This window comes from Erythrolamprus reginae, chromosome 2 (genome assembly GCF_031021105.1).
Source record: "Erythrolamprus reginae isolate rEryReg1 chromosome 2, rEryReg1.hap1, whole genome shotgun sequence".
Lineage (NCBI taxonomy): Eukaryota > Metazoa > Chordata > Lepidosauria > Squamata > Dipsadidae > Erythrolamprus > Erythrolamprus reginae.
Window position 1 is genome coordinate 202,055,134 of NC_091951.1, and position 16,843 is coordinate 202,071,976.

The 16,843-nt window shown below is 46.9% G+C and overlaps 1 protein-coding gene across 6 annotated transcripts in view; it reads right to left on the minus strand.

The window, feature by feature from the left end:
- WNK3 (WNK lysine deficient protein kinase 3) overlaps nt 1–16,843 on the minus strand; it is a 119,133-nt gene that overhangs the window by 13,380 nt on the left and 88,910 nt on the right. For 4 of the 6 annotated variants that reach the window (XM_070741284.1, XM_070741285.1, XM_070741287.1 and 1 more), the window contains 3 exons: nt 4,180–5,009; nt 3,446–3,674; nt 2,947–3,065 (listed from right to left, as the gene is read on the minus strand). In XM_070741284.1, the coding sequence (XP_070597385.1) occupies nt 2,947–3,065; nt 3,446–3,674; nt 4,180–5,009 (1,178 nt within the window). Of the gene's footprint in view, nt 1–2,946; nt 3,066–3,445; nt 3,675–4,179; nt 5,010–16,843 lie in introns of those variants that run through there. The other 2 variants (XM_070741288.1, XM_070741289.1) reach the window with 2 other exon arrangements.

Sequence of the window (16,843 nt, forward strand, 5' to 3'; positions counted from 1 at the left end):
TCAGGAGGCTCAAACGGAGGTGAGGAATCCCAATAGGGAATTCCATGGGCGGAGCTTTGACATCATGGAGACGTCCTTCCTGGCTGGCCGAAATGTGGCCTCCAGGAAGGACGTCTTCGTGACGTCAAAGCTCCGCCCATGGAATTCCCTATTGGGATTCCCCACCTCCTTTCCAGCCTCCAGATTGACCGAAAACACTGCTGCCGATCGCAAAAACGGCGCTCCGCTGAGCGGCAGCGCCCAGCTGTAACCTTCTGAAACAGCCAGGCATTTCTCGGCGGCCTCCGGAACCTGAACCCGAACTTCCGGGTTCAGGTTCGGGAGAACACCGAGAAGCCCCCCTGCTGTTTAAGAAGGTGACAGGCGGGCAGCGGTGCTTCTCGGCGGCCTCCCGAACCCGAACCCGAAAAGTTCGGGTTTGGGTTCGGGAGAACACCGAGAAGCCCCCCGACTGTTTTAAAAGGTGACAGCCGGGCGGCGGCGCCCAGCAGAGCGCCATTTTGCGATCTGCGGTGGGTTTGTAAGGTGAAAAAAGTTCGTAAGAAGAGGCAAAAATTTTCTGAACCACGGGTTCGTATCTCCAAGTGTTCGTATTACAAGGGGTTCGTATCATGAGGTACCACTGTATTGGCACTGATTATTATTATTATTATTATTATTATTATTATTATTATTATTAATTAGATTTGTATGCTGCCCCTCTCCGCAGACTGATAGGGAAGGAGTTATAGTTGAGAAGTAGATGTGCCAAAAATCTAACTTCATCTATCATCTCCAAATAAAAGATAAGCAGTATTATGTGTTTACACTGTGAAAAATCTCTGCTAAAGAGGCAAAAGAGCCATAATAGGTCACAAAGTACCATACAAGACAGTGATATAGTTGACTTGGCATAATATAAATTCCTATACAAAATCCTATATAATAGGATCCTATGTAATAGGATTATTTTACGGATGTTATATATATAGATTCTGCTTTAACTTATAACAGTGTTCTTTCATCCTATTGTTATGGAATCATATCTACACTGACAGACATGCCAGAACCAGCATCGCTGTCCTTGGTGACAACTGGATAAACATCTTTTATTTAAATTTAAAAAGACAAACTGAGGATTAATCTATCCTAAGGCATAAATGTATAATTCTCAAAATTTGTTCCTTCTATTTGAGGCTTCCCATTTTCTGATAGGCGATGCCAAAAATAGGAAAGTTCCACTCTGCAGTAGATTCAAATATGAACTATAGCTTCATCTTCTTGACCTACTTTCTTCTTCTGTGATCTCTTTTAAAAAAACAAAACAAAGATAACTGCTGTTCTTTTCCTAAACCCAATTGTAGATGCAATTCATGGTATGTGGGTGGGGGAGGGGGTAATTTAAATATTCCTGCATCCTGTGACACTGATGAGAATCATCTCCTAACTGCAGCAATTATGAGGGGGGAAGAAGTCTCCCTTGGATGCAATGGGACCTTTTTCTAAGCCTAATTACCAAGCTAGGAAATTTTCTTCAAAATGGCAAATGAGAAGCGGTGATAGAGAAAATGGGGAGAGGAGGCAAGGAGGGAGGTAGAAATACCGGAAAATATGAATAATGAATTGCAAGAATCAACTTTCAATAAAACATATGCTGAATCCATGTTTATCAGAAAAGTTTGATTACTTTGTCTGGGTTGTACTTAAAACCAAATCAGATTATGTTTTGGGAAGTTCGCTTTGTTTTTATTTTAATCAATTGGCTTATAATAGATATGTAATACAGTAACAATATATTATTTTTTCAGACAATCCTGAATTTGAATTTGAAGCATAGTTCCCTCTAAGCTGAGCAGTGAGCAATCGCTCACTTAAAAATCATCATCAACTCAGAGTTTTCCAAACCTGCCCAGAAGCCGAGAGGGAAAGAGTGAGAGGGAAGGAGAGAGAGAGGAAGAGAGGAAGAGAGAGAAACAGATAGAAAAAAGAGAGGAAGGAAAAGAAAAAGAAAAAAGAATGGGAGTAAGAAGAGAGAAAGAAAATCAAAATCTAGTTTGAAACTAGCTCAACTATTTAAGTGGCATTTTGATATTGATAGAGTTGCCCTATTATGAGCTCACTGTTATAGACACACAGTACAGTATTTTATTTTGAAATTCTCTGAGGCAAAACAGGGTGGGTTTTTTGTTTGTTTGTTTGTTTGTTTATTTATTTATTTATTATTTCTGTGCCGCCCAGTCCCGAAGGGACTGCCGCTCAGACACTATACTTTTCCGCCCACCCCCAAAAAAAATTAGAGGGAACACTGATTTGAAGAGCCCTGTTTTGAGTTTGAAACAATTATTTCAAGAAACAGCCCCCCCGAATTTGAATTAATGTTCCATATGCAACCTTGTAGCTTAATGCTACAAGTCTGTTACTATGTAAACCTGATTCAAACACTGCATCTCAAATTCTGTAGTAATACAGAAGAGCTAGCAAGGAAACATGCATTAAATGACACTAATCTGCTTCTCATAATTAATACATCAAAAAAACTATAAACCAGTTACCCATTTGTTCAATAAAGCTACAACCAAAAACCTAAGCCTCAGTTATTTTACTTTTTGTCCAAGTGAAAGATAGTGACTTAAAATATATGCCATCTAGAACAGCGCTTCCCAACTTTAGCAATTTCCAAGTGTATGTTTTTCAATTCTCAGAATCGTCAAATATGAGAGTTGAAGTCAACACTTTAGGAGATAAACCAATTGTGGACCTAACTCAATACCTCCAGTAATTATTACAGTTATGCACTTGCTAAAAAGCCAACAAGAATTGTTACAGAACATACTAAACATAACAAATTATGTTGGTATGGAACATTTATTCAACATATCAATAAAAAATTATTTTTTATTCCCAACAATAAATTATTGTTGGATGGGACATATTTGGGTAGGAATGAATGAATTAAATTATATTTACCTGAAATCTGCCTCGCTGGAATGATCCAGCTTCAGATTTAGAATGACTAAATGTTTTATTCTCTCTGGTTGCTTGCTCAGAAAGGGAAATCCAGTCAGAAGCATCATCAGCAGTCATCTCTGTTGCGGTTTTTTAAAAAGGGGGGGAAAGCAGATGGGGGGTGGGGGACAAACACAAAGGAAAAACAAAACAGGTCAGGTAAATCTGTGACCATGTGAACACTAACAAACATTATAAAATAAGATTCTAGTATACATATAGGCTTTTTTTATTATCCCAAGACCTATCCTTCTATGTGGAATGAAAAAACCGGTTAATCAAACTGGAAAACAAAGTGGTGACAGATGAAATGTTACACAGGTATATATGGATTTGCTGGAAATGCCCATATTTTTTTTTAAAGGAAGAAGAGAAGGAAGAGGGGGAGGAAAGAGAAACATACTTAAAGAAATCAAAACAGATGTTACCTAGTCTAGATCCCTGACTGTAAGCACACTACCTTGCCGGACTTTTGATCTCTTGAAAAAGCTGGTCTGCCGTAGCCTGTATGCCCAGCTTTTCAATTTGCGAGTCCAGGATTTCTTGCTAATAGGGTTTTTGAGACTAGGGCAAGTAAAGCTTAGGCCAAAATATCCACCTCCTGCATGCAGGTGCACAGCTCCACCACTTGATTCTGAAGCAGGACAAGCCACAGGGTTCTCAGGAAATGAAGCCTCCAAGGACATCTCCTGAACAAAACAAGGAGAACAGGGAAGCAAGTAGAAAAGAAACAATATCTGAATAAGGATGAGGATACTTCACATACCACTTGAGCCTCAGGTGCATTAAAGATTGCCTCCTTACGTAACTGTTACACCAGCAAGTCTCTAACCAAATCTGAACGTCAAATTCCTGAGAATCTTACTTGGTTAAGTGGGAAATATGAGGAATGCTTAAAAACCAATTAAAAACCCATTTAATACATTCATTAAATCAATTTCCTGTTTAATTTTACATAGAAGCATATTTGTGCTCCCCCATGATTTCCTGATTTCAGACACAGATTTCAAAACCCACACGTTACAAAATCGATGGGGGAAAATAAAATTGGGACCATCTGTGTGGAGTCAATGCGTACCTTTCGTTTGCCAGGATCAATGAGGGAGGTGAGTTTATGCAGGCGTTCAGCAGTATTCTAAATTACTTTAGTGGGCAAAACAATCTTTAGCCCCTACCAACCCTGTCAATACTCACATGTCTGCAGAAATCCCTGGGAGCAGAGGTAATAACTCTGGCCTCTTGCCTCATCACCGGCAAGCTTTCAGGATGATTTCCAGATGGAATGAGTGCAGCTTGGGGATCGGTCTCTTGTGGGGAATTAGTGTCTTGTGTTTCAGGTCCCGGGCAGGGAAAAGTATCTTCAGCAGAGGATGAAAATGGAGACTCCACTGCACTCTGTGTGTCTTTTTGGCTCTCAGGAGAAGTGCCTGACAAGCTGTGCTCCTGATACAGAAGTGTCCGCAGCTTTTCATCCAGAGTTTTGATGTTGTTGTCAACAAAATCTATCTTAGGGGGGCCCTCACTGTCTGATTCCAGAATGGATGTGGAGGGAATTCCTTCCTGACTTGGAGTCTGCGCCAAAGCAGCTGCTTGCTCAGTATTTGTTACATGTTCTGCTTCATCAGTGATTGAAGTCTGACAAGACATTGGTGTGGATTCAAAGGCTTCTGTGGACAAATTCAACTCATTCCCAACAGATGCTGCATGAGGTGCATATGGAGATAGAGGAACTCCATTAGACTGACTCTCTGCGGGCAAATGGTCCAGCCAAGCCTCTGAATCATAAGTAGTAACATCAGTATGGTCACCTGTAGAGGCAGATGGTAGTTTATCCGTGCTGCCTTCTGCTTCATGAGAAAGGGTTGAATGTTCAGGTTCCAAAATTTGGGATTCAGATATCACACTGTCACTTGTCAAATCCTCTGAACTGAAAGAAGGGCTAGGCTTATGTTGGCTACTAAGATCGTCCACGGGTTGTGAACAATCTTCTGGTGTCTCTTCTTTTGTACTTTCTTTTATGCAATCTGTAACAAAACAGATGAACAATTGTGGCTGACAAAACTCCAAAAAAAAGAGAAAAAGAATATTATTAATAAAGTTTTAAAAGCCGATCTCCATCTTGGTTACTATTATTGCCTCTTTATGAAGCAGTCACACTTAGATTTATATACTGCTTCATAAAGCTTCACAGCACTTTCTAAGCGGTTCTCAGAGTCAGCAAATTGCCCTCAACAATCCAGGCCCTAAAAGTTATTATTGTTATTATTTTATTACAGTAAAAGTTATTATTATTATTATTATGGCCAAGGTGGAGATGGTTTAAAAAATTCAGATGTCAGTATTTTCAGACTTGCTTGGGAAATTAAGTCCTATGAAACTGAAACATAAGATCCTCATCAGAATTGGAATCCTGGAAACATGTTGAAAACCAACATTCCCAGAATTCTCAGTTAGCATGGCTCATGACACTGCAGTCCCAACTTTGGGAAAGTGTGGGCATAAATATATCACAGAAAGAGCCCAGAGAGAAACACTGAAATAAAAAAACTTGGTGTGAGGTGATATAGTCTTTATTTTTTTTTCCTTTTAAAATGTTTATCAATTTTTAAGCTACGTCTCATTAAGACAATTTGATTAGAAATAAAAAAGACAGTGCAGTAAAAACTGAAAGGATGGGATGGGGAGGGAAAGAAAACAAGTCATTCACACAAAATAGGAACGTAATCACTTTAGCACAGTGTTAAGAAGCTGAGATCTCAAAGATCAAGCTGCTATTAACTGGATTGGCTATCTCTAAAGTAATGAAGCATTTTCCTATGAGGAGATTCACAGGAATATATCTTCATAGGGAAATACTTTATTACTAACCCCCCAAGCTAATTTGCTTTCAAAATGGGAATGCACTCACAGGGCAAATAAGTTTGTAAATTTGTTTAATCTTCTGAGGGAAGTGGGCATGGTTTCAAATTCAGATTGCTTTCCTTTCAAGTAAATGCAATAATATTGAAAAGGACGGTTGAATTTACCTGAACGGTCTTCTTGATGCACTGCAAGGAGAGTCCAACATGGGTAATACTTCATCCTTATTGGCAGGGACTGAGTTAAAATTAACATAATAAATAGGTCCCGCCCAGTGCCTACCCCAGTAGGTCAGTCAAAGAAAAAAACGAAGGAGTAGTGAAAATACAAATAACTCTTTATTTAACAACTTAACAACCAAGAAATTGTGCCCCTGGGCCAAATGGCCAGGTGGGCTTGGACTCTCCTTGCAGTGCATCGAGAAAACCACTCAGGTAAGTTCAGCGGTCCTTCTCCAATGCACTGCTGTGGAGAGTCCAACATGGGGTAAACCCAAGCTATGAAGACAGGGCGGGAACAGGCTGGACCAGGGGCGCATGAGTTTCTCACACCCGTTGCAGCACTCTTTGACCGAAAGCCGCTTCTGCAGACCTAAACAAGTCCAATCGGTAATGTTTGATGACGGTATCTGGGACAGCCCAGGTAGCCGCCCGCAAATGTCCTCTAGAGAGGCCTGCGTAGCCCATGCTGCAAATGTCGCCGCACTCCTCGTGGAGTGAGCCGTGATTCCAGATGGGACAGGCAGGGATTGAGTCTCATACACTAGGGTTATGCAGGACCTCACCCATCTACTAATTGTTTGAGGTGATACTTTAGCCCCCATGGATGATGGTAGAAAGGAAATGAAAAGGGCTTCAGTTTTGCGTCAATGTGCAGTCCTGCGTATGTAACATCTTTAGAGCTCATCTGACATCGAGTTTATGCCAGCGTAGCTCCAGCAGATGGGAACCATGTGCGCAAAAGTCCGGAAGGATCGGATCTTGGGATCAATGGAAAACAGAGTTGACCTTCGGCAGAAAGGCCGGATCCAGACGTAACACTACTCTGTCTGGTTGAAAGATACAGAGATCCGGACGAACAGACAATGCCGACCGCTCGGACATCCTCCTGGTGGACGTAATGGCCACCAAGAAGACCATCTTAAAGGTAATGAGTCTCAGAGGAATGTGTCTTAATGACTCAAATGGGGATGCGGTTAGCGCCTGTAACACCAGTGGAAGATCCCACGTTGGATATCTGTGTTGCACTGGTGGGCAAAGGTTGGATGCCCCTCTAAGGAAGTCTCTGACCCACGGATGTTGTAACATAGACCTCCATGGGTCCCATTTGAGTACAGTGGAAAGAGCTGCTACATGCCTCCATAACGTGTTGGGAGCAAGCCCTTTGTCAAGACCCATTTGCAAGAAAGACAGAAGATTCACTACAGATGGAGCGCGTCGATCTGCTTGTATGGTGTTACAGAATTTACAATAAGCTGTCCAAGTGGTCTGATAAATTCTGGTGGTGGCCAGATGACGTGCAGCCTGAATTGTGGAGATTGCCATGTCCAGAATAGCAGCCTGTCTCATGTGATCCCCCTCAAATGCCAGACGGCTAGGTTCAACCACTGGGGGTCCGAGTGTAACACCGACCCCTGGCTGAGGGAGACACGATGGCTCGGGATACGCCACAGGGAGGAGACCATCAAGTCCATGAGGTCCCCGAACCATGGGCGCCAAGGCCAATAGGGGGTCATCAAGATGACCTCCACTCTTTCTGAGATCATTTTTTTTATTACCTTCAGAATTAGACATGTGGGAAGGAAGGCATACAACAGACCTTCCGCCAGCAAGCTCAGAGAGCATTGGTGTCCTCTGCTCCCGGTGATGGAAAACAGGAGAAATAGCGTGGGAGCTGCGTGTTCAGATGTGTCGCGAACAAGTCTATCAATGGTGTGCCGAACCTGTGAGTGATGTTCTGGAATATCACTGTATTGAGACACCATTCTGATGGATCGAGCGTTGACCTGCTCAACCAATGCACTTGGACATTGGAAACCCTGGAGATATGTTCGGTGCGGAGAGAAAGTAGGTTTGCTTCCGCCCAGGTGATCAGGGCTTCTGCTTGTTGCATCAACCTGCCGGACCTCGTCTCACCCTGATGGTTTATGTCAGATCGTGTAGCCATATTGTCCATCAGGATGAGTACGTGTTCTCCCCGCACCTGGTTCCGGAATGTTTGTAGTGCCAGGAACACTGCTCTTAGCTCCAGGAAATTGATATTCACGCCTGTGAGGTCCTTGGGGGTCCACAGGCCTTGGGCTACCTGTGAATTTGAGTGGGCACTCCAACCATGTAGGCTCACATCCGTGGTGATGATGCTCTCCTGTTGCCTCAAAAAGGGAGAACCCTGAAGCACCACTGCCAAACTCCACCACTTGAGGGAGTGTCTGACCTTCCCCGACGGTGTAATGAGCCGAGTAGAGTGGCTTGTCTGTTGTTTCAAGAATGGCAGAAGGAACCACTGCAGTGGTCTGGTGTGGAGACAGGCCCAGGGCACAATGTTTATACAAGAGACGAATGTCCCCAGCAATTGGGAAAGGAGTACATCATCCAAATATGCCATGAGGCGTATTGAACGAGTTCTCAGATTGGCGGTCAGTACATCCACAGCTTCGTGAAGATTCTCGGCGCAGATGACAGGCCGAATGGCATTGCACGATATTGGAAATGTTGTTCTTCCAGGCAAAATCTGAGATACCTCCGATGATCCGGATGTACCGGGACATGGAGGTAAGCCTCTTTGAGGTTGAGAAACGTAAGCCAGTCCCCGTGCCTGATCGAAGCCAAAATGGTCTGCAAGGAGTGCATTTTGAATCATTGATACTTTACATGGATGTTCAGCTGTTTCAGATTGAGTATCAACCGGTGGCCCCCCGAAGCCTTGGGTACTAAGACTATAGAATAGTACCCCAGGCCCTGTTGATGTCGGGGGACCTTCTTGATCGCCCCAATGTCCATCAAGTTAGTGACCGCCTGAAATAGGAGGGCACACTTCTATGGACAGCGGGTCAAAGGACACTGGAGGAAACGGTGTGGAGGTGTGCCTAGGAAGTTTATGTGAAGTCTTTGAGACACGGTGCTGCATGCCCAGGTGTCTGATGAGGTACATTCCCAAGAGGCGGCAAAAGATTGCAGGCATCCACCTATGGGAATTAGGTTTGTCCTTTTTGATTGCACCCCTGGAAAGGTTTCCTAGACTGGTTAAATTGTCTGGAACGATCCTTGTATCCATCCCTATAGGACCGGAAGGCTCCTCCACCATATCCTCCCTGCATATATGCCCTAGAGGCCGGAGGTGCCGCCAAGGAGTCGTGCTGAAATGCTGGCATCGAAAATAGGGAGCTTGGCGCCTGTCCGGATGTATGGATGACCTAGGCAGGACCTTACGTTTGTCCTTGTCCTCAATGAGGACCGAATCTAAAGATTCTCTGAATAGTTTAGTGCCTTGAAAGGGGGCAGATGCCAATTGCCTCTTGGATTTCATGTCAGCTTGCCAGGTATGCAGCCATAGAAGCCGACAGGATGATAATGTGGTGGCCATGGCTCTGGAAGCAAACTTTGCAGCATTGAGGGTTGCATCCGCTGAGAACTTGGAAGCCACAATCAATTTACTGATATCTTGCCTGAGTCTCCCCTCTTCTGGGCCCAGTTTGGCCTGCATATCCTGTAACCATAGTATACAGGCCCTATTAAAAAAGGAAGCCGCAGACGATGACCTCAAGGCCCAAGGAGCCATTTGGTGTGTTTTACGTATGAGGTTTTCTGCCCTCTTGTCCTCTGGTTTTAAACCATCAGCTAATTCTGATGGGACAATGGCATTAGACACCAAACTTGCTACGGGGGAATCCACAGATGGAAAATTCAGCAAGTCCTCAATTTCTGGATCAAACGTGTAAAATTTTTGCTTCAATGATGATGGACCTTGTACGGCAGCTGGCTGCTGCCACGGATGTTTCAGTGTCCATAAATAGCTGCGAAGAAGGAATGTGGCTTGACTCCTTTTGTGGTTCAGAAAACAACCGGGCCGCAGGTTGCAGCCCGGCTGATGCCTATGAAGCCTTGTTACTTCCAATGAGTTATTATCTTGGCCTTTCGCAAAAGTGTCTCGAATAAGGCCGGTTTAAAAAGCGCACTCGAAGCTGGTTGCTCCGATTGAACAGCCTCATCCTCTGACAGCTCTATCTCTTGTTCACTGTCAGGGTCCCCTTCCTTGTCAAAGGAATCCTGTACAGATGGTGTTGGCATTGAAGCGGCCCAAAGGTCCCTTCGAGATGATCTGCCAGAGACATGGCCTACTGTTTGCTGAGCCCCTGCAGCCATCCCTTGTGAATAAGCATTTGCCACCATGTCCTGCAATGCTGGGGACATTGACTGCCAGGGGTCTTGAGGCGCACGTAGACGGTGTGAACGTGGCTGGGGGGTACTGAAAACCTTGAAGCCCTTGGCCCGGCTGTGACCATGGTTGTATGACGGGCATGGGTATTTCAGGTCTGGCCATAGTGTCAGTTGGAATACCTGCTTGATCTGGTGATAAATCTCTGCTGTTGACAGAGGGTACCAACTCTGAAAGTGCCCTTGGGGATGTATAAGGCAGAGGAGCCAGAGTTGGGTAAGTTATAGAGGCCTGAGGCTGAGGAAATTGAACTGAAGCCTGCTTCTTGGCAGCTTCCAATTGAGCCTCCAAGGCCTTAATGTGGTGCTTTGCATCCTTTAGGGCAGTAGAGGATTGAGAGCTCTTATTCTTTGTTTTAGAAGAGTTTCCCTTGTCTTGAGGTTTGGGAACCCCAGGGGCATTTGGGCCAGTGCCAGAGGATGTCTCTGAGGGGTGTTCAGACATTCTTACTTACAGTTCTGTCTGTTCACGAGAAAAATGTAATCAACAATAAAGCAATGCCTAAACGCTAGGTTCAGTGCAAGTGAATAGCCAGGATATCTGTATACCACTTTGAGGCAAATGGAATGTACCATAAAATGGAGGTGTATGTTTGATCTGGACACCCCTAACAACTAAACCTCTCTGTTCATTGGCTATCACTGTTTGCCTCTGCCATGCCCTTCTTAGCAACAGGGGAGGCAGGGAGATGTCCTTATGAAGCTGCCAGCATCACTGCCAGCCTGCTCCCCCCCCCCACACGTCAAAATGGCGTGCGCCACGTTCTTGGGTTCCTAATGACAGCCGCGCCCCCTCCAAGATAGCGCCCGTCTCTTCAAACCGAGGTTCCCCTCATCAGCTGGGAATCGGCAGGCGTACCTCAGGGACGCTCCTCGCCGCTCTCTCCCCTGTCTAATTAGGCCTCATTTGATCCTTCAGAAAGCTGCAGCGAGGCAGGCAAGCCGGTTACGAAGACCTCGGGGGGGATGGGGGGTGGACTCCAGATTGCCCCCAAGTGTTCTTGTCTGTAGGTTGTGGGGAGGGGTATGACCTCAGAGGTCAGGGACCCAGCCTAGGAACCCCCTATCCCCTGGACAATGCTCTCGGACAGCAGCGGCCCTGAGGGGTAGCCATGTTGCAAGCCTTGCCCACGGAGGGCAGAGGCCCGAATCTCCCTCCTTAGATTTCTTCACCTAAAACAAGGAAAGGAGAAAAGAATTATACATTGCTATTCTTATTATTAACACTATTATTATTATTATTGTTATCATTATCATTAATTATCATTATCATTATCATTGTAAAGGCAAAACTCTAGTCCCTTCACTACGACTGAGTTTTTAAGACTGACCTACTGGGGTAGGCACTGGGCGGAAGAACCGTTGTACATACCTGAACAGTCTTCTCAATGCACTGGAAGGAGAGTCCAACATGGGTAATTTACCAATCTTATTGGTAGAGACTGAGTTAATTTAAATATTTAAATATGAGGTAGTCACCGCCCCTTAGCAGCCCCCAATACCTCAGTTTTAAAAACGAAGCCAGTTTAAGGATAACCTGTTTATTGAACAATAACCATATAACCTCATAACTATTCAACTTGTAACCCCAAGACTCCGGCGACCTGGCGAAACAACCATGCCGGGTGGGTTTGGACTCTCCTTCCAGTGCATCGAGAAGACCGTTCAGGTATGTACAACGGTTCTTCTCCACTGCATCTGGAAGGAGAGTCCAACATGGGATATACCAAAGATTACGGCCCATGGGAGGGAAAAGGCTGAGCTACGGTCGCAGGAGTTGAACACACTTGCTGCAAAACCCGTCTCCCAAATGAAGCTTCCGCCGAAGCTACTGAGTCCAGTTTGTAATGGCGTATGAAGGTTGTAGGAGACGCCCACGTAGCCGCCCTGCAAATGTCCTCAATGGACGCCTGAGTACTCCAAGCAGCCGACGTGGCTGCACTTCTAGTGGAATGCGCTGTCACCCCGGTCGGTGGTAATTGAGACCGAGCTTTGTAGGCCTCCTCAATACAATCCCTTAGCCAGCAACTGATGGATCTTGATGATACTGCAAGACCCATTGATCGTTGGCCAAAGGACACGAATAATCTTTCAGATTTCCTGAAATGTCCAGTCCGTCTGATGTATATCTTCAAGGCCCTCCGAACATCTACCTTGTGCCACCTCAACTCGAGAGGGTGCTGCCCATGTGTGCAAAAGTCCGGCAACACTAATTCTTGAGTCCTGTGGAACCCAGAATTAACCTTGGGAATAAATGATGGGTCTAACCTCAATACAACCCTATCTGGGTGGAATACACACAAATCCGCATGCGTAGACAGAGCCGACAGTTCCGACAATCGGCGTGCTGACGTAATTGCCACTAAAAAGGCTGTCTTTAGGGAGAGCAATCGTATTGGAATCGTCCTCATCGGCTCGAAAGGAGGGGCTGTAAGCGCCCGGAGTACTATGGAAAGGTCCCATGTCGGGAATCTGTGTACTGGAGGCGCGTGGGTGTTAATTGCGCCTTTAATAAAATCCCTAATCCAAGGATGTTGTGCTAGAGAGCGAGCGTGAGGTAATCGAATGATGGTTGCCAGGGCAGCTAAGTGTCTTTTCAAGGTATTTGGGGCTAACCCTCTCTCGACCCCGGACTGTAGGAATTGCAAGATTGAAACTACCGAAGCCTCCCCCGGATTAAGGTGGTGGTTCGAACAAAACCTACAAAAGGCCGCCCATGTGGCCTGGTAGATCCTCACTGTCGATGGGCGACGAGCTGCCTGCATGGTGGATATAACCTCGTCTGGCAAAAATTGATGTTTCAGACCCGCCCTTTCAAGTGCCAGGCGGTCAGTTTGAACCACTGAGGGTTCGGATGACAAACTGACCCCTGAATTAACCCTACTTCGTGATCCGGAATCCTCCACGGGGAAGACACCGACAGGGCTACTAGGTCTGCAAACCAAGGACATCTCGGCCAATGGGGAGCTACCATTATCACCTCTGCCCCCTCCCGAATTGTCTTGTCTAGTATTCTTTGAATGAGACACGTCGGGGGGAAAGCGTACAGTAGACCTTGGGGCCACGTGGACCATAGGGCATTGACCCCCTCCGCCCCTGGCGCTGGGAACCGGGAGTAAAACCTCTCCAATTGGGTGTTCGCCGGGGTTGCGAAGAGGTCCACCAGTGGAAGACCAAATCGCAGCACTATCTGCTTGAAGAGCGCCGGGTCCAGTTGCCACTCTGAAGGATCCAGAGTGGCCCTGTTCAGCCAGTCCGCTTGCACATTGCTGGTCCCCGCAATATGTTCCGCTGTTAAAGAGGCCAGATGAGACTCGGCCCAATCGAAAAGATCCGCGGCTTGAATCATGAGACGGTGTGACCTCGTACCCCCTTGGTGGTTCAGGTGGGCTTTCGTGGCCACATTGTCTGTTAAAATCAGGACGTGTCCGTCCTGAACCCAGGGAACGAAGGCCTGAAGAGCTAAGAAAACCGCTCTGAGTTCGAGAACGTTGATATTGACCTGGGTTAAGTCCTCCTGAGACCATAGGCCCTGAGCCATATGAGGACCCATATGAGCGCCCCAGCCAGACAGGCTCGCGTCTGTTGTGATAATCACGTGCTCGTGGCTGTGAAGAGGAGAACCTTGGAGCAACGCCGGGGACAACCACCATGCCAGCGACTGTTTGACTGATGCAGGAAGTCTCACCTTCCAGTGTGAGTGACTCGCCTTGTCCCTCTGGGCCGGAAGGAGGAACCACTGGAGGCCCCTTATGTGATGACGAGCCCATGGAACAATCCCTATGGATGAGACCATAGTCCCTAGCACCTTGGATAACGTTGCCAACGGTATCTGCCGTTGTAGTCGAAGGCTGGATACCAATCTCCGGATATTGAGTAACCTCTCTGGTGTCAGGGAAACAGTGTCTTTTGCGGTGTCTATGATGGAACCCAGATGTTGGATCCTTGTGGTAGGATGAAGATGACTCTTCTCCTCGTTGACCGTATACCCATGCCATTCCAGAGTTTGCCTTGTGAGCGCCAGATCGTGCTGCGCTTGGGCCATAGACTTGGACAGAACGATGATGTCGTCCAAGTATGCCATGACCCGTACGGAAGGGGCCCTGAGATGTGCTGTCAGGATGTCCATCAGCTTCGTAAACGTACGGGGTGCCGAAGACAGGCCGAACGGCATGGCACGGTACTGGTAGTGGACACCGTTGAGACAAAACCTGAGGAATCGACGATGAGCTGGCCAAACTGGAACATGCAGGTAAGCCTCTTTGAGATTGATAGAGGTGAGGAAATTGTTGTGCCGAACAGAGGCCAAGATCGATTGTAGGGAGTGCATGCGAAATCTGCGATACCGAATGAAGGTATTCAGGAGTTTCAGGTTTAGGATCATCCTGAACCCCCCCGATGACTTCGGCACTAGGAACACAATGGAATAGAATCCCGTGCCCTTGGCATGCTCGGGCACCGTCTCTATCGCTTGTATGTTGAGAAGATGAGTTATCTCCAGTTGTAGATGACGTCTTTTGAGTAGGTCTCGCGTTAGCAGACAAGTGACAAACCGGTTTGGCGGGGGCTGCAGGAACTCCAGGCGCAGTCCTCGCGATATTGTGGCTATTGCCCATTTGTCGGAGGAGGTATTCCTCCAGGAGGCACTGAAACGTTGGAGTTTGCCTCCTATGGGCTGTAATGAAGCCAAGTCATTTTGTGCGCCTGAAGCCCCTTTGGTTTCCTCTGAAAGGACGCCGAGACTGCTGGTACCCTCTGGGCCTACCCTGAAAGGCCGCGCGGTCTCCTCTAAAGGTGGGTTGGCCATACTGACTTTGAGTGTATGACCTATTATTCTGTCCAGCCGAGGAAGAGGGGTCCCACCGAAATGGCTGACGGCGAGCGTAGGGATTGGGCCTACGCTCTTGGCGTCGGTAGGCTCTGGGAAGGGTCTTCCATTTGTCCTTATCCTCAATGAGGACAGGGTCCAAAGCTTCTCCAAAGAGCTTTTCCCCTTGGTATGGAGATGATGCCAGGTTCCACTTGGACTTCAGGTCCGCTGGCCAGCTCCTCAGCCAAAGGAGGCGTCTGGATGCAAGTGACGCCGCCATCCCTCTAGCCGAAAATTTAGCGGCATGGAGGGTAGCATCCGCTGAGAACTCCGCATCGGCCAACAATTTACTTAGGTCCTGACGTAAGCGACCTTCTTCTGGACCTAGGCGAGCTTGTACCTCCTGTAGCCACATTATTGAAGCCCGATTGAAAAATGAAGCTGCGGTCGCTGCCCTAAACACCCAGCTTGCCATTTGATGTGATTTCCTTAGTAAAATTTCCGCCTTCCTATCCTCTGGTTTCAAGCTATCGCCGGTTTCAGATGGTACCAAGGCCTTTGAAATCAAAGTCATTACCGGCTGATCGATGGGCGGAAATTCCAGCAGCTTCTCCAAGTCATCATCCAAAGTATAAAACTTCCTTTCAATGACCGAAGGGCCTTGTGCTGCTGCAGGCTGCTGCCATGGGCGCTTGATGCTCTGTCTGAATATCTCCGAGGATGCACATGATCAGTCTCGGGCTGGGGCTCCTTGAATAGTACTGCCGATGGCTTAGGGTCATCTGAGGCCTCAGTAGCCTTGGTTGGACCCGGTAAGTCTGCCACCTGCTTAGCTTTATGTAGCAGAATCTTGAAAAGGGGAGCCTTAAAGAGCCCAGCTGTCACAGGAGGATCAGGAGCTGTCTCCTCATCCGAAAAGTCATATTCTTTTTCGGTGTCCTCTAGAGGTGACGGCTCCTCCATCCAGGACCCCATACCCGAGGGGGGCGGTGCAGCCCATAGGTTCCTGGGCTGTGTTGGGCGGGGGTGTTGGACATTCTGTTGCACCCCCACAGCCATCCCTTCTGAGTAAGCATCAGAGATGAGTCCCTGTAATGCAGGGGACATCTGCTGCCAGGTATCCGGTTGCACACGCAGCCCAGCCGCAGTGGGCGTAAAGGTGGCAGATGGGGCACTCCTCAATGAGTGGCTGGCAGACCCTGGTCTCTGTTGCTGAGACCCAGATGGAGGAACAACCTGAGGCATAAAAGGGTGCTGCCTCTCTGGAGACCAATCTCTCTCTGATAAAGTTTCTGATGGTCTCAAAACAGATTGGGCAGGTGGATCCCTGGCCTGCAATAAGGGAGAGACGGTTCTTGGAGTTAAGAGGGCTGCCTCCAGTCTCTGTTCTAACGCTTTAATGCGCCTCTCTGCCTCCTTGATAGAAGAAGAGGCTGGAGCCTTAGATTTTTCCTTGGACTTCTCCTTGCCTTTATCCTGAGGCATTACAGTGGGAGATGTTTTCTCTAAGGTTTTTTCCTCCATTACTCACAGTTAACAGTTGTTATTTTGACAGAAAGTGAATAGACGCGTTGACAGGCACTGCTGTCACTGACCAAATATCTGCAAAATGGCGTTTAGGCACCTCAGAGCCTACTCCTGCGCCGTACAGGTTGATCGCGCCCAGTGATTGGGCGGAGAGCAACCATTCGCCCACCCAAACATGGCGGGCGCGGGAATCAGTCGCCCCAAAATGGCGATTCCCGATCTTTTTGCT